General features: G+C 39.2%; 1 protein-coding gene across 1 annotated transcript; it reads right to left on the bottom strand.

Annotated features, from left to right (window-relative positions):
- Window positions 1–3,595: 3,595 nt before the first annotated feature.
- Window positions 3,596–9,305, bottom strand: F3 (coagulation factor III, tissue factor). The gene is made up of 6 exons (XM_068407054.1): window positions 9,231–9,305; window positions 8,017–8,131; window positions 5,739–5,923; window positions 5,165–5,346; window positions 4,879–5,038; window positions 3,596–3,735 (listed from the first exon to the last, which is right to left on the bottom strand). Exons 1-6 carry the CDS (start codon window positions 9,298–9,300, stop codon window positions 3,596–3,598), a joined length of 852 nt encoding a protein of 283 aa, XP_068263155.1. The 5' UTR covers window positions 9,301–9,305.
- Window positions 9,306–21,043: the final 11,738 nt, after the last annotated feature.

Here is a 21,043-nt window from a genome sequence, read left to right as displayed (position 1 = left end):
CGTACTGTGTGAGAGAGCATATGCCATGGTGAATAACACCACACCTAATGGTTGTGGTAAGATTTTCAGCTGGCCAGTTCCTGCTTCTGTGCGGGCTAGCAGGTTGTTCTTTTTTGTTTTTCCTGTCTTCCTCAAACATGAATACCAGGTCTTCTCTCTCCCTCAGCATTAAACATAGACTATAGAAAGTAGGGTTATTTGTATGTGGATAAATACTGCGTAATTAGAAGATTACTCAATTGACTCTCGGGTCTGGTACTGTCAAAAGCCCACTTGTTCCTGTGTATTACAAGGTTCTGAAACTGTGTAGCAATCATTACTAACCTGCAAAATAATCAGCATTACAAAACTGAACCAAGAAGGTAATCTATCACAGCTGTTTATTCTCTCTTATTTAATGCAGAAACTCTTTGTCCTCAGTTGCCACATAACTAGTGATCCAAGTTAATCTTATAATCACATTCTTATCATTACATGCCTCTCAGCAGTAGCCTTCTCACAGTGGAAAGCTGAGTCTGCTAGAAATAGATTAGCTAAGCTGTTTGCTGCCATATCTATCATATATACATTTATGAAGTTTGGCAGTAATTTTATTGTCTGTACTGCTGTTAGGGGTGGCAGAAAAGTAGCAGAACAACATCAGCCTTTATTCACTCACGTGAAGAAGAATGTGGTTTTAAAGCAGTACTATAAAATGAAAGGGGCTTATTACAGTGTGCAATGTTACATATTTATTTGTATAAGAGGAGAACATGAGTACTGTGTCAGGGAACTGTGCAAATGTTTTTATCCACTTGAAATAGCTGGATACCTTCTTCTGCAACAGATGACAAGGAGCAAAGCGGAACAGGGGAATCAGGAGAATCAGTAGGAACACACTTGCTTACAGAAACCTGCTTAGAAGATAAGCCAGGGAACTTAGGTGTATAGGAAAAGCCTTCCATTTCTCACATCGATTCCCTGGATGGCTGACTCCATCTTAAATCAGTACAGTGCTGAAGTGGTCACGTGTGGTGCAGATAGGATCTAGACTTTCTTCCTAGCGACAATACCTTTATTCAACAACTCCTTTTGCCCACCCTGATACTCTGAGAAAGTTAAATCTCTGCATAAAACATTTTGCGTGGGCTCAGTACACTGACCCAAGGGATAGTAATTCTGGAGGTTTGCAAGAAAAAGCCCCTTTCTCAACTGTCTCCACAAACAGCAGAAAACCTCTTTGAAATAGGATCCGTGAGCCCCGTGACTCCGGTTACTCAGCATTGTTGGACGGTAACATACTGCGGGTAGGGAACAGAAGTGCTTCAGGTTTCCAGAACTTGTGTAGTAGTGGGTCACTCTTATGCCATTTAAGGCACTTGTCTGCATTTCTATGGGTGTTTGTTCTTTCTTTCTTTTAATAAAAACATTCATATTCATAACAAACAAAAAAATCTAAGTAATAAAGCATGATTTATAACATCATTCTATGTAGCTTATGACAATCAGCTGCATGGTCTAGTTTAAAAAATGCTATGCTGTAACCTACAGGCTTTCCTTTTCCTATGAGCTCTTTCGTTTTCTGAGCTTGGCACTGAATGAAGCTGAGGAAGCGGAACAGCACGGGGAAGGGAGTAATGATGACAACTTTGGAATGTTTTGAAATTTACTCCCACAACCTTTCATATTTTTGATTGCTGTTGTAAGATTCCTCCTCCATAAAAGGCTCATGCATCAGCAGAAAATGCATTAAGCGTTTATTGCACAATATTAAGTAAATAGGGTTTTTTCGGGGGGATGGTGGTGTTTTCTTCCCTCTGTAAAAAAGGGAATTAAAGAACAAAGAAAAACCCCATAAATCACGCTCACACATTCACAGGAGTCTTAATCCATACAAAGAAGGTATCTATAATACAGTAGAGATGAAAAATATAAAATATAATTCTGTAAAAATTGGTAGATTGGGATATTAATTTCATATTATTTCTTCTCATAAATGCAATAGATATTTTAAGACACGTATAAAGCTTTGAGATATACAGCCAATTAGTGCCAACTAAAAGATCCGTTTTTTTGCCATTCTTTTTTTTTTTTTTTTTTTTGGTGCCTATCACCAGTGTTAGCAGCAGCAGTAGATCATACCAACATTAGTTGCAGCAGTTCTCATCTCTGGGCCAGGCCCCATAATGCCTTGAATGAACACTAGTACCACAAGCAGTACAGGCACCACTGTGGGAATCCCTACGTGATACAACCAAAGCGATGTCTAGTATACTTCCCATTAGAATGAGAAGATATGAACACACTGACTAATCGCTCACTTAAGCAGACAGCTGGAAAGCAGTTTGGGACTCTTCAAAACCGTTCATCAGTTCATGAACTGTGGCTTTTCATATTTTTATCCTTACAGGTAGTAGGTGCCCTGGTAGTGTTTTGCAGAGTCCCAGTTAGACTTCTGGTAGCTTGCTTACACAGCTGTCGCAAGACAAGATTCCTAAATGTCTTTTTAATTTAGCTCTGGAATGAATGCCGTACTTCATTTAAAAAAAGGAAAAGAAAGTCTTATTTTCCCAGTCACCTTTATTTCACTAGAAAAGTATAAATTACCATCATAAATACAGATATCACCAGTATAAAAATTAGATTCTCATTTATAAAATAAATATTAAAATAGTCAAAGCAACAGGTACCTCCAAATCCCATCACCAAGATGATTTGAATCTATACCACCTAAACTATTCATTCACCATTTAATTAAAAATAATGCTCAAAATGCAGTAAATACTGCTACCTACTCAGTGTTTGCATGGAGTGAGTTACTGACTCAAAAACTGCAAAGTATTTGTTCTAACACTTACTTAGAACCATCAGACTACCCTGTCTGTATAACTCTAGCTGTAGTGTAATCTGGATATGCTTTGCAAATGGATAGCAGCTACCGACTTCCAAGAGTATTTCTCACAAGTTGCCAGTACAGCAGTTTCAGTTTGTTTACCTTTGATTGTCTATATCCAAAGATAAAAAGACCAAATTAATTTTATCCAAGAAGTGCAGAAATAATAGTAGCATCTTTGTCGCATCTGAACTAACAGATCATTTCACCAGTTAATAATGTTAAAAGAAAGTCAGATAAATACAGGTTTTGTTTCATAGAAACAGAAAGATGTTCCTTCTAGTTAGGTAAAGGAGACCTATTTTTCAATAGTAGTGTTCTTTTCCCCTCACAAGTACCACAAATCTTCCGGCTCTGTAAGGCCATACTTTCAGAATGGCTGTACCTGGTCAAGTCAAAGGTCCATCTAGTTCAGAATCCTGTTTCAGACAGGGTAATAGAAGGAGCTTGGGAAGAGTATATGAGCAGGGTTAGGGTATTGTAACGGATCACCAGAATACTCTTCCAGCCTCCGGCCACTAGTGACACAGGGGCTTCCTGGTATCTGGATTTTTCATCTGTGACTGTCTAATGGGTTTTTGAATCCACATAAAGTTTGGGCTTCAAAATTCCTGTATCAGAGAGGCTAAAAGGCTCCACCCAATTACCCAATTTATGTGTTTTGTTGGTGTGTTGGTTTTTTTTTGCTTTGGAACTGTCACTAGTGTCCACAATAATTTTTCCTTAGACACCATTAAGCGGTTCCTTTTCTCTTGCAGCTTTTGCTTTCTTGCGTTTACACAGGATCACTGATAGGACAACGGCAAGAGTGATGACTGCAATTGCTATCACTGCTATGATAATAAAGACTTCTGCTCCGTATTCTGTAGGGGAGGAAAAAAAATCCAAGATTCAGTTATCAGAAGCCATAACGTCACAGTGCTACAAACTCTTAGAACCCACTTCACTGAACTAAAAAATGCTTTATTTTACAGTATCACAGAAGTGGAGTTACCACCTCAGTGTGAACTGAATTCATTTTGATGTGAATTTGTTGAATTGAGGTAAAGCTTTATATCACCTGGTTCACACCAGGTTTTAATCTAGTTTAGTTAGTGCACTAAAATACCATGCTACCATCACAAGAGTAAGTCAAACCATTCCCCCTGTTTCTGCATTATTTCTGTGAAACTAAGCCCAAGTGGAAATTTATTCTAGGTTAGAAGCTAGAAAATTACAACAGAAGAGATTTCTATTCAAGTTGTAATTTACTAGAATAGAAAGTTAATTTGAGAGAGTTAATTTACCAGTTTTAGAAGAGCTTTTCTACCTAAGAGTGCAAACATTCTTATCTGATGAAGAAGAAAGATACAGTACAGCAATGTGATATTATTTAATGAATATTGAGGACTTTATATTGTAGAAAGTGTTATCCAGATTGTTCGTCTGGAATTAGACTGGCTGATTCACTGACCACTCACTAACTTATTTACCAGTAAGGAAGTCAATCTGCCAACCTCTGACCTTGTAATGTAACAGTAAAGAAAGTCTGAGTCTCATCATCTGCTTTTGAGATAATAACTAAAGTTCAGTTCAAACTGCAAGTCAAGCAACATGTAGGTTTCCAGCACTCCTATGTTTTAGAGCTAACCCTTCAAGCACTTACTGTGGGACCTGTTATTGGAAGGATCTGAGGAAAACAATCAGAAAACAAAAGAATGAAGCTGAAGGGAAGTGAAGAGATCTGAAACCTCAGTTACCAGTCATCAACTCAGACAATTTAAAACTAATCAAGACAGGTTAGCAAAACCCTAAACCCAACTCCAACTAGCTAAAGATGGTGGAGTCTTAATGTGAGTTCTTCCCATGAGTTTCCATGTTCAGTCTGTGTCCTCTCACTTACACAGTAAATAGTTTATTCTATAACAGGCATCACAAATTAAAGAGGTATAAAAATATACTCAGAATTGAAGCGCCTCTTTGTCAGAATGCTAAAGACTGCATAACAAACTTCACCAGACACCTACCATCTAAGATACTTCTTCCTACGCTGGTACAAAGCACCATGCTTTCTTGACCATTACGGTTTTCTCTGCGGGAGGGAATGATCCCCTGTATGTAGAAGCAATAGCTCTTTGTGCTGTCAACGCTTACTTCAAAATTATGGCTTTTTGTTGTTGTGTCTTTCTGTAAAGGAAACCCAAATATTTCAAGAAAGTGTTCTCTGCAAAAGTGTCAGCTCTTCAGGTAGCACAGAAATTGTGTAGCTATGATATAGCTACAGAATATGTGAAAAGTAGAGTTAGACCTTACCTTTCCAGAACTTTGATCTTTCCAGTAATAGAGTTTATATTCCAGATCATGTTGGAAAATATCTCGAATACTTTTAAAGCTTCCATTAGGAAATGTATATGGTGTCAGTGGATCTTGGAACACAACGTTCAGTTTGGAACCTTTTTGTGTGTAATTCTGTATCTCCGGTTTTCCAAGAACAGCTAAACAAGCATTTTTAGAATTAAAAAACTGACATAATCTTTTCTACACAACATGCTCTTTTCTTCCTCCCTCCACTCCCTTCCCTTCTCAAATCTATGTTCATAGAACCAAATACAGTGAACTCCTGAATTATTAACAAATATCTTCATCTAGTACACAGTGTTAATAAAATAGTCTACTCATTGCAGTGAGAAACAAATGGTAACTAAAATCTTGCACACTCTCCTACAACGGGGAAAGCTTTATGCCTGAATGTTGTCTTCTCAGATCTCAGTATGGCTACAGTAAGAATCTATAGGAAAAACCTTTAGGTCCAATCTACACCTTGTTTAAGTGAATGGAAGCAGTCAAATGAAGTTTATGATAAGATTTAACTGGCAATCCTACTTACTCTGACTATACGGTGTAAATTTTTCAGAGACTGCAAAAGGTGGTTCTTCAAAGTTATCCATCCCCGAGGACGTTACAGACAGTATGTGTGCTGTGTAGGTCTCTTTTACATTCTTGAGCACATCAGTAACATCGCACTCTGTTTCTGCTGTCCGTACGCATTTTTTTTTGGTGTCAGATGTCTGTCTTAAAAGAGTAAGAAAGAAGCGTCAACACTTCCAATCAGACTTTTACATATTTAGACATGTTAAAAAACATTTTTTCCCCTCAAACTGTATAGATTTCCCTCATCCAGTGGAACAGTCTTGCAGGTGTACCAGACTGAAAAGGAGAAGAAAAAAACTCAAAAAACACTATCCTGTACAGCTATATTTCACAATTCAAAGTAGAATCAAGTAAGCCAAATAGGAGCCATATTAATTCTAGAAATATGTTATTGGATACATATATGAATTAAAAATTCAATCTTTTATATGAATTGAATAGAAACCATATGTATTTCTGATTTTGGATTTTTCTGCAGCTGACTTATTTAAAAAATAGAAGAATCACATGAATCACTTTGAAAGTGTTATCCCTGATGCATCCGAAAACTATTGCCTTAAGAAACATAAGTTGCCCTACGACGCTCTGTTGACACCAATATTAACTGTTTAATGTGACAACAACAATCTCCTTATATATGTCACTTGTGTTTGCGTCTATGTAGGTGCAAATGTCACTAAGAACCAGACAGCAGCAGCAACTTTCATTGCAGAATTGCAATTAAATATTGACAAAACACATGACCCATGCACTTCTCTTGATTTTTAAATGATAGAAAGCAGGTCCGTTTACTTGAGAAATAATAATGGAAACCAGGAAAAAAGTGTTAATTCCCCATTTTGCTTCCTAATAAGAAGGAATGGAAAACCAGATTAGATGTTACTGCTTCAATTCTTTTCCCTGTTTTTGCTTAGTTGGTAAACTATGGAAAATAAACATTGTGTGATCTCAGCTGAAAGAGCAAGAGTGCCAGCTGTTTGGAAATTAACAAATGAGTTTTCCTCCAAGTAGATCAAGTGTTATTTAGGAGTTGCCTGAACTCCCTTCTCACTTCACCAGATTTCTTATGATGTCACAGATCAGTTAGTGTCAGTGTCCTAAAGATGCCTTGAAAAGGGACAGAGGAGATTTGATCTTTGTGATCAAACAAATGTACTCTGTAAATATGCATAGATGAGAAAGGAAACATTTAAGCTCACTTTATACGTAAGAGCAACTTGTCTAAAGAAGCGCCCCCATATCAGAACTATACCTGATTCTATATTGAATCTTGAGCAAACGGACTTTGATTTTTTGCAAGCACAAAAGGCTGGAACTCCAGATTCATAAATTTCATAAAATTCATTCTGCTAAGTCTTGTGTTTTTAACTCTATTACTTCAATCACTCTCTTAAAGAATAAAAGAGCACACTAGGCCATTGCACTGGTATTTCATCCATTAGTCATGAGAGAGCTCGCATTTCTATGCCACTTTTACAGAGGAGACTACAGTACCATATTTTCAATAATATGTAGGAGTGTTGACGATGCAGTTTCCCTTTGGGGCATGTTTAATAATGGGTTATGAATTAATATGGGAGCTAAGAACCGCATAGATTTATTATTGAACTTCATGGAAGTTTTTGTGCAGTATTGAAAGAGGTGTTAGACACTTCACATAAGCTGGCTACTTTTTATGTCCACAATATTTCATAGCTTACATAAAACATGATGAGAGAGGAAGTCTCAACAGAGGTAGATAAATAAAGGTAATTTTTAGTATTAGCCAGCAAGGCAAATTATTCATTTACTGTGATTCACGGATTAGAATAAAATGCAGACTCATATTTATCAGAACCTCCCAAGACTAAAGACGAATGACTCAGTCCAGACACCTTGAAAGACATAAAAAGGTGAAGTTCTATCTAATACATTTTATCTCAGATCGAGTGTTAAACTCTTTAAAGTATCCTGGCCTACATCTCCAGCGCAGCTAGCCTGCACCAAAACCCCGAACTGGAATACTGATCTAAAGCTCAACTCTCTGCTTCTGAAGTGGGCAAAACCAGAAGCCTGAATCAGATATTCTTATAGTTGATACAAAGAAGTATTAACAGCTGGGTTGGCAATTTTCCTAAATCCTCATATTTGGGCTCTTTTCCTGTTACATTCAGTCTCAGAAATATTCAAACACACTCTATTTGCATCATCTTCAATTGCCATTAACTGGATACACCTTGGTGTTATCTACTTACCCGTGTATTTCTACTGTATAAAAGTAACCTGAAGGTTTTGGTTGCCACTGTAGTATAGTTTTAAAATTGATTGAAGACCAAGTTATATTAACTGCTGTTGGTAGTTCTGGATTGCCTTTAAATACAGAAAAGAGTAAGGTGCCATCAGTCATATTGTATGTAATTCCTGTTTCCCTGAAGTCACTGTTTAGTTAAATGAAGCAGTTGCTGTTAATTGCTCTTTGGAAATGTTCTTTTGGGGGAAAAGGCTCGGTCCTGCCCTCTGGGCTCATGCTTGTCTTACTAAAGGAATGTGTCCTGGCAGAAGCGAGAAATACGAGAAGAAAATTATTTTCCCTCCTATAACTCCGAGGTTGCTGAGGTAACTTATTTGGAGTTCTAATGTTTCCTTTTTCATCCCGGACCTCTGAAGAAGCTACAAAAGCTTGAAGATACTCATGAGAATGTCCAAGCACCAAATAAAAGCTGTGTAGTTCAAAATCATCCCCGGCTGTATCTGCTGCAGAAGGCATTAGGTCTTAGTTTCCTCATTTACTTATTCTGGGAAGATAAAGTCTTTAAAAATCAGTGGTTGCCCTACATGCTTACATCTGAGAGGGGCTACCCGCGGGTGAACTGGTGGCCCACGCACAGGCAGAAGGGAGGCCGTGAGCCCGCCGCCCTCGCAGACGCCACAGCTGCTTCGGGGAACTGCCTGGGAGGAAGCCGGAGCGGAAAACCCCGCAAGACCTCTGTCACTGCTGGAAATCAGGCGTCTCACTGAGCGATATCCTAATTATTTTCTAAATACCCCCCTCTCTGCCTCTCCAACAAGCTCGGAGCTGCGGACAAGGGAAGAAAATCTTGCCGATCGCTCCTTGGTCCTGTAGGTCAGCACCTGCGTGCAGCTGCCGACCCCTGAGGCACCCCCCTGCTCCCCAGCACCGACGCGGCTACGGTGATCGGGGATCCCCCCCGACCCGAGCGCTCCGCCGGCCGGGTGCTGCAGCAGAGCCGGGTCGGGGCCGGGGCCCGTGGGCCACGGCCCCGCGCGCGACAGCCGCTGCCCGCCCCCGGCCCCAACGCCCCGCGCGCGACAGCCGCTGCTCCCGCCACAGCGGCCGGTGCGGGGCGGCTCTCCCGGGGGTCTCTCTGTCAGAAGGACCGACCCCCGCCGTCTGACCCGTCAGCCCGAGGCAGCGGCCCCCCCGGCCTGCCCGCCCGCCGTTACCCACCGGCGGCGGCCAGGCGCCACAGCAGGGCGCTCAGCAGCAGAGCCTGTCCTCCGGCGGCGGCGCGCAGCATCCTCGGGGTAGCGATCCGGCGGGGTCCCGGCGAGGCTGAGCCTGGTGAGCTGCCGACGGGGCGGGAGGCGCCGGCTTATATCTGTGGGAGGAGAGGCGGGGACTGCGGGCGCCTCGCCCGCGGGCGTCCCGGCGAGGAAGGCTGTGGGAGCGGCGGAGGCTGGGGAGCCGGCCCGGACGGGGCCATGGGGAAGGGGAGCGGGGCTGGCGGAAGCGCTTAGGCATCGCCGGGTTGAGCAAGCGGAGAAGGGGATCTTCGAGGAAACTGGCGTTGCTGTAAGGAGAAGAGCACCGAAGGAAGGGGCGGCATGTCCCCCGGGCGGCCCCAGCCCCGGCACCGTGTCCCCGGGCGCAGGCCCACCTGGATGTGCAAGCACACCTGGCCATGCCCGCAGCCCGTGTCTCCCCGACTTCTCGGTGTCCCCATACACTTGCACCACCCCTCACTTCCCCTCTGTTGGCTGTAGGATGGAATATTGGTGGAACTGGGTGACAGTTGACAACCAGCTTCAACGGCTGCAAGCCTTTGGCTGGCTGACAAGGGCGAGGGGTGCTAGCACCACCCCGGCTCGGAAATGGCTGCTCTGGAGGGCAGCTGGTCCTCTGGAAGTGATGTTGGGTTAATTAGCTTAGATCCTGCAAATTCTGAAGGGCTAAATACATCGGTTCTTGCCTCATCACACAAAACGTTTGACACAACCATCCAGCTAGCTCACATCCTCTGTTCTCTCGCTCCATGCACATGCATACGTGAACTCTGTCAAGGCTCACCCGTCATACTAGACAGCAAACAAGGTTCAAGTGTTCAGGGATTTGTACCTCACGTCTCCCATAAACCAGGGACCTATTAACTCTTTTCCTACAAACTTATATTGGAAAGTTATGCCATTTTCACAGGTAACAGGGAATCTGTCTCTGACAGAAGGTTTTCTGAATCTCAGCCTGCAGCCTTTGTGACAGGCTCCCGGGCCTCTCTGGTGTATATATTGCTCTTTCTCACGGTGCTGCCTTTCTAAGCACTTAAACCAAGATTTTGGAGCCGGGGGTTTGCCTGCTGTGTTTTCGCCTAATGCTCAAGCTCTAGAGGGAGCTGTGTTCGCACTTAGGTCGTGTTTCTTGTGTGGCGAAGATGGGAAACAGGCTGTATAGTAGAACCTATTATGTAATTAAGGGGATAGGTCCATTTTACAGTGTTAGATGACTTTTCTTTTTGTTTTGATGCTGATTTTTACAATGTCTTATACCTGAAAAATGTGGGCAGGAGGAGAATACTCATGGGGAAGTTTTGTATTTAATTGCCTTTAATTTTCGTGCTTGGCACCTACTTAGATGCAAGCAATCAGTTCTGTCTCATAATGCAGCAAGAATGCATATATACCAAACTACAATATCGATTTCAACCAGAGTCTGCATCAGAACTCATATAGTGTGTTCTGAGGTGCACCTAAACCCTGGATTTTTAAATTATCAGCATACCTTCATTAAAATCCAGCCATATATCTTCTAGTGTTCCTGCCTTGTTTTTGATCAAGTTTCAGTGCTGTCTCTATGCAACTGTATGTCAGCATTACATCAGACAAAAAGCTTGCATGCTTTTAACTTTGTGTAGAATACAGATCTTGTGCGACCAGATTTTCAAGATTGTGACTTTATAAGATCACAGTTGATTTCCAGATGTCTTTACAGAGAGAGATAATACTCACTTGTTTAAAGAAAAGAGGTGCTTATATAAAACTGTAAATCATCTTTAGGCTCTAATACCAGTTAATTTCCTTGTAGTTCCATCACAAAAGATTGAAAGCGGGTCAGTGGTGGTTTCCAGTTTTCATGGAGATGATCTCAGTATCCCCTTTTCCTGCCCATCCTTCTCACTCCCACCTGTTCTGTCATCACCACCCATACTTGAGATAGGTGGGGAACCCTCCAGACCCTGTCCAGACTAACCAGTTTGACGAGTGTTACCTTATTCCAATTTCCAGCAAGATACTCCAGTGTTCACTAACACTAGGCTTTTAGATGTCCTGCCCCATGCTGTGGCATGGGGGAAGAAAGCCACAAGTTTACCAGAATGGTGGGAAGCAGAGGCTGATCAAAAGGATGTGCATGGATCAAGCAATCAAGGCAGGGCTTGGGGGCATTGTGTGGTTAGAGGAAATTGCCGAACTAGACATTCTGAGGGAAGGAAGTTGAAGGGAAAATTTGAAAGCTGTGGAGAAAGACAGCATGCCAAGGGGATGGTGTAGCTAGATCAGGTTGACAGAGGAAGGGCATGATGGACAAGGTAGAAGCACTGAGGTGAGGAACTGCTGCTGCTGCTGCCTCTGCTCTTCGTTCTCCTCTTTCACCAAGTCTTGGTACAGATTTGACCTAAGAACAAGAACCACTCAGCACTGCCTGGCACCATGCATCAACCAGTGTGGGAGAGGAGAGAAACCTCACGCTGCCTGACACATGCTGATGCCTCTGAGCTGGAAGTCTGCTCAGCAGCTAGTGACTTAACTGTGACATTCTGGTCACATTTCTTGCCCACTTCAGTGGTATTTCAACAGCTGATTTAAGACAGAAAATTTTCCTCCTATTTCAAATATATGTTACTACATGCAGGCAAGCATTATACTGACTTAGAGCTCTGACAATATGTCTAGAAATTTAGAATGAATGTCAAAATGTAATCATCAACTCTATACATGTCTCTAACTGATTTAGTCATTCTTCACTCATTTTACAGTAAGCAGATAAAAATTTCATTCCTAAAGTGAAATATATATTGTCCCAGTATAGGCATCTAAAGCAAGTCAGATTAAGCTATTTAAATGTTGAAATAAATAGGACATTTCTATTGATGGAGGCCAGGATGTTACTGTGACCTTTTTGAATATGCAAGAGCACAAGCCTGGCTGCATGTTTTAGGTTAGGAGATGACCTCTTCCGCTCTGTGACTTCTTTGCGCTGGTGAACTTAGTGGAATCAAGGTTATTCACCATTGGGAAGGTTTGCCAGATTACGAGCATGTTCTACAGATTTTCATTCGTTGATATGTATACCATGGAACTAACCCACACATTGATTATGGGAAAAGTGAGAAGTGAAACAAAATCTGTGAAACTCCAGGTTTTTTGAAAGAGATGCATGTATTTATTTTTATCGTATGATCTGCCAGATCTCTGAACTGGTTAGCATAGAGAAAGCTACAAAATAATTTCTTGCTTAGCAAAGCAATTTCAACACCGTGTTTTCTGTATTATCATATATAATTGTTGACATTGAAGTGGAATGCCTTGGGTGACATCAGTAACAGATCGGTTTCCTTACGCTGATAGTTTTGCAAGATTGTAAGTAAAATTTTGTAATACTTGCTGATGTTTTGAAAGTAGTGCTATAAAACATTCATCATTCCATGCTAACATAAAAGTCAGCAATATTGTCATGCCAAATAGTGTAAAATTTAGTCGTGTGAGGAAGATTTGAAATCCCCGGGAGCTTTTTCTAAAGTGAAATTGCTCCTGATATTTCTCCTTTCACTTGGCTTTTCAGATCTTTGTTTAATTTGTCTCAGTGACCCATATGACTGGGTATTAATTTACTTATACAATTAATTATATTTAATTAGATAAAACAGAAGTTTAGGGAGCAATCTCTGACTTGGTACCTGCTTCTGTAAATATCTTAGCCTTATCTGGCAGAGCTGCTGTATCAAATACTGTGTTATAAAGGCATACACAGACTCAAAAATACCACTGCCTTTTAAATATTGTGTTTTATCAGTACTATAATTAATATATTTGGCAAGTGAAACAGGTTTTTTAGGTATAATATGTCTGTATGTAGTGACAGTAAATAGGCTGTGAAATTCAGTTTTTCAGTTCCAACCAACTTTCTAAAAGGAAAAGGCCCTTCAAAAGTCTTTAAATGAGAGCGAGTTTACATCAACACTTTCTGCCTGTACCTGTAAATGCCTTAAAATCATCGATTAATTTAGATTATATACATCCTGTGGGTTGTATTGCACTCATTTTATACACAGGGAGGAAACTGTAGTCACCCAGCTCTCTATGGATATGCCAAAAGCCTATGGTGAAGTCAGGAATGTACAACGTCTTGATTTTATACTAATTTCTGTTCTTGCTTTTTTTTTAAGCAAAGAAAAATTTCTATCTGTGGAAAGTCTCTAGTGAAGATAAAGGAAAAATATAGAAAATTACATTCAGTATGTAGATACTTCATAAACCTTTAAAAGCTGAGTAACTCGTTTGTACTAATGTTCTGCACCAAGGTATGGAGGGTGGATGTGAGAACTAGTGTGAGAGTTCATCAGATACACACAATGGTCACAAGTTACTCTGGTCACTGAGCAATTCTGCAGTGCACTCTGATGACTGCTGGCCTATTTTTATAGCTGCTAAACAGCTGCATCTTCCCTACTTGTAATGTGAATTGTAGATGGTGATTACACCAATGACCATCAAGTCAGAAGAAGTAAAGAGACTACAAATGGAGCTTTTATAAAAATGGCTATATTGACAAAATTTGTATAACAGTCTTTGTAATTAATAGGATTTGTACAGGGTTGTAAAATTGGGAACCAAATCCCCTTTTTGAGGCACAGAAACTGAATTAGTGTAATTTTACTGACCCCTGTGGTAAGCAATGCCATTAAACTAGTGTACTGGAGTGAAGAATCAACTTTTATACCTAAAAGTATAAAAGTTGTGTTTATTCCTGAAGTCTCCACACCAATGAAAATCTCAATGTGGTAAATTCCTTGTGCTTCTCTGATTTTCTTATTATCTAAACTACTATAAATTATTCTATGATTTTAAAACTACCTTGTGGTTTCATAAAATCACATGTAGCTTAACTGAAAATAGCAAAGTTGCACTGCGATAGAACTAGTTTAAGATTTAAATCTTAATGTCAGGTCTGACATTAATGGGACTTCCTTTCACTTGCTGAAAAAAATAATGAATAAGCAAAATTGATGTAAAAACTGAAATCAGAAAAAGATATTTCTTACAGGGGAATCACATGTACAATATGAAATTCTCATCAATATTAGAAAAGCAAATCTTTGTATGGTTTTCTGATGCTCTGCTTTCAAAATTTGTTTTGTTACCACATTAGTCATACACACATCCCCTCACTTATCATATGGATACTTTAAAAATGGACACTAGCAAAAGACAAATCTTGTGGGAGTTTTGGGGTCTGGATTGGCTCTGGGATCCTGTGTGGAAAAGATGCCTGCTTGGGAGACAGGGAAGGTGTCCCAGGGAGGGAGGCTTTGAGGCTTTCCCACAATGAAAATTCTTGTCGACATTGCCTTGGTGTTAACTCCAAATTACTGGCTGCTTTCCTATTTTTTACTCACAGAATAATGTGGGATGCATTTATTATGCTTTTCAAAATATTGTTTTTCAGCATTATTTCTTGAAAAGGAATTTGACCTACAGGTTTGTGTACATTTAATTTCTGTTATCTTCAGGGATGCCTTGGTGTAAATAACATTGTGTAAATGAAAATTTAAACTACTCTTTGCTTAGTTTGATGCATGGAAGAGTTTTCAGAAAGTGAGTGACTATAGCAATTCCACAGATGTGTTGTCAGGAGTGGTAAGGTACTGCTGCAGTGCTATACACAGCTGTGTTTGTTTACTAATAAACACGCTCTCCTGCTAGGGAGCAAGTAATTCTAAGTAGTCATAAATGTCATTTAAGCACAACAGAAACTATGGAGACAGAGACACTAAATTGTATCGATTCCTTCTGTGCCTAGATGCTTTTGGCCAAACCAAACTGTTATGAGGTTGAATCTATTGTTTGACACTGTGATGCTGTCTGTCTTCATTTTATTCCAGGTATTCCACTACAACTGTGAAGTAGCCTTTTATAGTAATTCCTTTACCCCAGAATATCTTAATTACTTAAATTTATCTTGCAATTCCTATGCGTCTCTCTCATAAGACTTATTTTTCACAAATGATGCTAGGCACAAGTGCCACTACCAGACCTTATTTAGTTAGGTTTTCTTCCCGTGCCTGAGTTTGTAATGATGTACATTAATGGTAACATCTTTTTTTCATATTGAATCCAATCTCAGCTCATGACTTTTTAATTAAGTAGCTGAAATAAATTAATTTTACTGGGCATTTTATATAACTGATAGGAAAAATTATTTCCCTTCCTCACTGATTGTTAAAAAATGCTGACTTTTTTATATAAGATATGGCATATGTAAGTTCTCAGTGAAGGTGGTAGCAGTCAAATACAGTGTTCTTTAAAAATATTTGGTGTGAGCATGCCTTGAAGATTAGGAAGTTAGACAGGTAAAATAAACAAAGCTTCAATTTGAACAAATGTCCCTAGGCTGTCATTAAACCCATTCTTAGGAACTGTGAGAGAGGAAAAGGTAAACCATACTCTGTTTGACTTGGCTATTATAATGTTTAATCCTCTTGCAATACAGCTTTCTCTTTTGGAGTAATTTGATACAACAAAAAAACATTCTGTACTAACATTAACCAGCAAAATTAAATTAAGAGTTTCCTTAATATCCTGCATCTCTGTTCTTTGACATTACATTACTCTGTTGATGCTGCTTTTATTGCTGACTTGGGGGTGAGTAGATTAAAGATAATTGGAAAATGGATCAGTTTAGCTATAGTAGAATAATTCTGGATTTGGTAATTGGACAGAATTAGCCTACTATGCCAGTGTAGCTCATCTGTTGTACAGCCTAGGAGGCTTCATTCTGAAATGATTTCTTCACTTCACAAATCTGCTTATGCGTATCAGTCACACCCAAGGAGAGTCAATGAGCCTATCAAACATAGGTTTGACTTTTTAAAATGTATCAAAAGTTCCCATTTAGCACTGGAGTATATAGAGTACTTTTTCACTATCATGTACTCTGAATTACAGTCTGTGCATCAGTAATGGCATTAGGTAGATATGGCTTTGCTTCTCCAGCTTCAGACGATAGATTGCTGTGTCCTTTCAGTCATCTTTCTATGCTGTCACTGTATTGCATTTTTCTCCTTCCTGAAGAACTTTAGTTAAGTAGTGTTGCACACTGCAGTTTGTTTGTTACTATAGCTTACTACAAGACTCATCACTGATTGCCTTCTTGATTGGAGGCAGCCTTTAAAATTCTGAAAGTTTTCTGTACAATGGGAAATGGCTGATTTGTAATGATTGTCATGTATCAGTCTCAGTACAGTCTTTATTTTGAGCTTTCTAAGTTGGTATAGCAGTTAATTTAGTGAACAGATATATGGTTGTAATCACTGGAATTTAATCTCCTTGTGTTTCTCTTTCCTCAGAAAATGAAGCATGCCAATGGTAGCTAGAATCATACTTCATAAAATATTAGTTACTCTATGTGATTAAAGAAAGGTTTTTGTTTAGGGATTTTGAAAACAAATAATGGTATATTGTTCAGAAAAATACAACTAAAGTCGTATCAGAACACTATCCAAACACTATTTAACGACATAGTTGCTCACAATTTACTGAATAATTAAATGTCACTGTAAAGTAACATTATTTTTAAAAAAATGATACAATAATGTAAATCAGACATACTATTTACTGAAATTAGTGCATTTGTGCCCCCAGTGTCAGTCTGAAATTTTATTTTAGAGGAACAAAAATATTAAAAGACTTAAATGGTTAATGCAGCACCATTGGTTTGAGCTCAGAGTTCATCATCGTTACAAGAAAGAGTGAGTTTTACCTTCCAGATGCTGTGAGTGAAAGAAGGATTTGAGTCTTGCTGTTCTCTGATGTCAATTAGTATTGACAAAATGCTGGCAGAGACCATATCACTTATTAGATGTTCTCAGCTGCTTCAGGTTATTTGTCAAGTAAAATCATAGAGATCAGCGTAAAGATCTCAAAATTTTAGCCCTGCCAAAAAAACTATGCAAGGGGAGGGACATTGCTGTTGCTAATCAGCTTCTTATCTGTCCAGTACAAAGGGAGAGAAACATCTTAGATCTGATCTAAGGAGAATGTCAAAGTGGATTTATTCAATATGTATACACCAGTCTTTACAGACATACTCATTCTCTGTATTGGAACGTCATGAACAATTTTAACTCAGCCAGTTTAAGGACAAGATGATTATAGCATAAACTGGTATGAACTGAGGCATTACATTCCTGTGTGTGAAGCAATCCTCCTGTAGCGGCCAGCACCCAAATGCATTCTTTCACCATATCAGAGGGCTAACAGGGCACTTCTACTGACCTGTGTGAATTGATTTAGGTGTTAGTAAAGAAGGGGTGAGAGGAAACTTCCAGTAACCAGTATTTAGCTAGAAAAGCTGTGTGGTTTGTAGCAAAGTGCTGAATGTTGAACCCTGAAACTCTCAAGGGTCTCTTGTAAAGCCTAAATGCTGACATTCCAAACTGTTAACTTTGACACGTAGCTGTTTGATTAGCTGTGTTTGGAGCTTTGTGAATGTATTTGAATGGAATGTAAAGTACATAGAGGAAATATGTTCTTAGGCAGAATGTTTTCCTTAGAACAAAGAAACAATAAGAATGAATAACATTGATCAGTCTGAATTTCAAATGCTTTTGCTCATAAAGAATGTGTATTTTCAGATTATTCTATTAACAGCTAGAGATAGCCAATGTTTTCAAGTTTGAAAAACTGATTTTATTTGAGTCCAGTTATGATTGTTCTCTCCCTGTCATATCTGACTTCAGAATAACATCAGATCAGTTTTTGTTTCCTGGTATAAGCCTCCATCATCTAAACCACACTGGGCCATACTGACTCCTGCTGATACCAGCAGGAACATCTTGGACTATGTATCTCTTCCCCTACTTCCTAATTTGGTTCCTTTTGATTTAAACAGTGTGGTTGGTATCTAATTGATAAAACTACTGTTAGTATAGGAGGAAAAGTACCTTTCATATAAAGAGAAGATACTCCTTCACTATCTAAGACATCTAGACAGTCAAAATCATCCCCTTGTAAGCTTTCAATTACAAACTAAGCCTCCTTAGTGCTTCAGTGAACTAGTAGTAAGTAGTACATCTGCTGATGGCAGGTCCCCAGGTTAGTACTATCACCTAGGTCTTTTCCAAATGCTGCATACTCTAGCACTTTAAAGGGTTTTATAAACTCAAAACTAACTTGCATTTAGACAAAAATCGGAACTACACACTATTTAAATAAGGTAATGTAGAATAAGACAGAAGAGAAATGAAAGTGAATGTTAAAGTTTTTTACTCATTCTTTTCTTCAAAACGCAGTCCTATCCTCTAGGTTTGCACTTTTCCCCACCATCTTTCCTGACTTGCAATAAACTTGACAGAGTCGCTTTTGGTCCCTAGAAAAAGCTTTTTTTTAAACTCAGTTGGGAGAGTTGGCTGTGTGTTTGCTCCCTGATCTTCTCAGCAGTCTCCCATTCTCTGCTTTTATTGCAGGCTTCTCCTTGCTATGCCTCTCACTCATTCTTTTTCTCCCTTTCTTTTTAGCAGAACATAACACATAAGACACAATAAACTGCAAACAAACGAGATAGCATCTATTGCACCATTAAAACAGATTGCAATTCTGCAACAAAGATTGTTTTGTAAGAAGAATTCTAGAATTATCTCTAATGCTACAGGACCTGAGTTTTGTAGCTAATCATTAGTTTATAGGCATTTGCTTATTTTTCCCTGTGAGCCATTTGAAGCAAAGACTTCTCAATTCTTAAATACAGAAGCACGACAATTAAATGATGTGAATTGTCGCCTAGTAACTCCCACAGACTTGGCAAAAGGCTTTCAGGTTTTTCCAAGTTTATAAAGCAGGGTCCTAGGACTTACTCTAATATTGGCACAAATACATGTAAAATTCCTATTAAGATGTTAGGGACAAAGTTGTAAAGAAAACCTATTTTTTATCTACAGAATGTGATGACCTCAGGGGAGTGTTATCTGAAGAACCTCTGTAAGCAGTTGTCCATCTTGGACACTGGTGAATGATAGAAGACACAAGTGAAATCAGCTGAGGTATAGGTAATGCTTGTCTGAAGTCTAGCTTTCCACATAACCACTCTTGTTTGACATTCAGTGTACACCTGCACCAGTCAGCTTAACCTGCTTCGATAACAAATCCTGTGATGTGGAATAAGAGCATGCAGAAGGGGAAAAGCACAGATTTTCCAGGTCTTCTCTCTGAAGAAACAGCCTTTAACCATTTTCTGCATCTGGGATTTACATTCTAGAAGAATTAGAGTTTGAGTATTGCCTATAGGTATACAGTTGAACAAAGTGTTTATTGAGAACCAGATTCTCCTGAACAGGATGCACAGAAGACATCCCTTCAAAAAAAAGGTCTAATCAGCAATCACCACAACCCAGAAGTTATAGTGAGTAGGAAAAACTGTAGTATTCTCCTAAGGCCTCTAATTTACAATTGATGTTACTATGCAGTACTTCTTCATTTACAAAATAGCTTCTAAATCACTATATAGCAAGTTATTTACTAGATCTGGTTAAAAAAAAACAGAAACAAACCCAGCATTTTGTATCATCACATTTGACTTGAATGGCATTTAACATGCTTTTCATGTCACAAAAGTGCAATTGAATTCAAAATGCGTGACAGAGACATAAGAATTTCAGAAACATGATGCTTATCAACTTGAAAAACAAGTTTATGAATTCATAAGTCCTTGAGGTGGTGGTCAGGAAAATAAAATGGTATTTCGTACTTATGTAAGGAAGTCCAGTTCATTAAAAAAATAGCAGTACTTCAGCAGATACAGGGTGCAGCCTTTGAGAAGAGGGTTGAAAACAGGACTGCTTGACTTGTAGGTCTCCTCTTCTAACTTCTGACATACCGAATAAGCCTAATGTTCAAAGAGTATGCAAAGCAAGTATAGTCTTCCCCTGCTATTCAGTGCAATTGTTACTTGTTTTTCACTTTGGCTTTTGGGCAGAGGACATAAGAAGAGGGAAGGAAATAGAACAAGGTTGTGTCTGTTGATGCAGAAGCATACTTACATTCACGCAGGTATATAGATACAGCACAGTATACCTCATGCTGAATCACATACACGTATGTCCAGCAGTTAATCTTGTTGGTGTTAGTTCCCATTTTCTAGTGTAAGTCCTATATGCAGGGAAAAAACCTGACTGTACAACTTGCATACTTTCTGCATAGATGTCTGTGTGCCGATAAAGGTCAGGGTGTACACTGAGTATCAGTAACAACTCGCTGCACTAGCAGCACATTAGTTTTTGATAGATATGGAAAGATTTGGAAAGATTTATCTAGATTTGTGTAGCTCTGCCTTTCCTTTTGCATAATCTGTGGCATCTGTGCTGATCTTTTCCTTTATCGAATACAATATTGTGTGATACTGCAAGGCATTGAAGGCAGATAACAGTATGCTGATCATTTAGCAGTGACAAGAAGAGGAAAATAGGCTGTGGACCTGCTGTTGCCATCCTTGATAGCATTTCTATTTTTCTATGTTGTTGTTTTGCTTTTTTTTCATGATCAGCCCTGATAAATTTTCCTGAAATGCTTTAGAAAAAAAAAGCATATATTTCTAGATCACCTGATTCCAGTCTTAAATATTACTTTATTTTGTTATTAATTGTTTGGAGTTTTAAGAGCTTTAAAGTCTTGCAATTAAAACATAAAATCTAGTTAGGCAAACAAAATTTGAACTGCATTTTTCAAATGTTTCACAGGATCCTTTCCTCCCTCTCTCCTCTTATTCTGAGAGGCACTTCT

This window comes from Nyctibius grandis, chromosome 8 (genome assembly GCF_013368605.1).
Source record: "Nyctibius grandis isolate bNycGra1 chromosome 8, bNycGra1.pri, whole genome shotgun sequence".
In the NCBI taxonomy this organism is placed as follows: Eukaryota; Metazoa; Chordata; class Aves; order Nyctibiiformes; family Nyctibiidae; genus Nyctibius; species Nyctibius grandis.
Note: the sequence above shows the minus strand (reverse complement) of the source record. Positions and strands in the feature narration are given on the sequence as shown.

Excerpts from the sequence above, each read along its gene's own strand:
- F3 (XM_068407054.1), bottom strand. The coding sequence starts at position 9,300 with ATGCTGCGCGCCGCCGCCGGAGGACAGGCTCTGCTGCTGAGCGCCCTG. Across the intron at positions 8,132-9,230 it reads GTGGCGCCTGGCCGCCGCCG|GCAATCCAGAACTACCAACA; the intron begins GTGGGTAACGGC and ends CTGTATTTAAAG. Across the intron at positions 5,924-8,016 it reads TATACAGTAGAAATACACGG|ACAGACATCTGACACCAAAA; the intron begins GTAAGTAGATAA and ends TACTCTTTTAAG.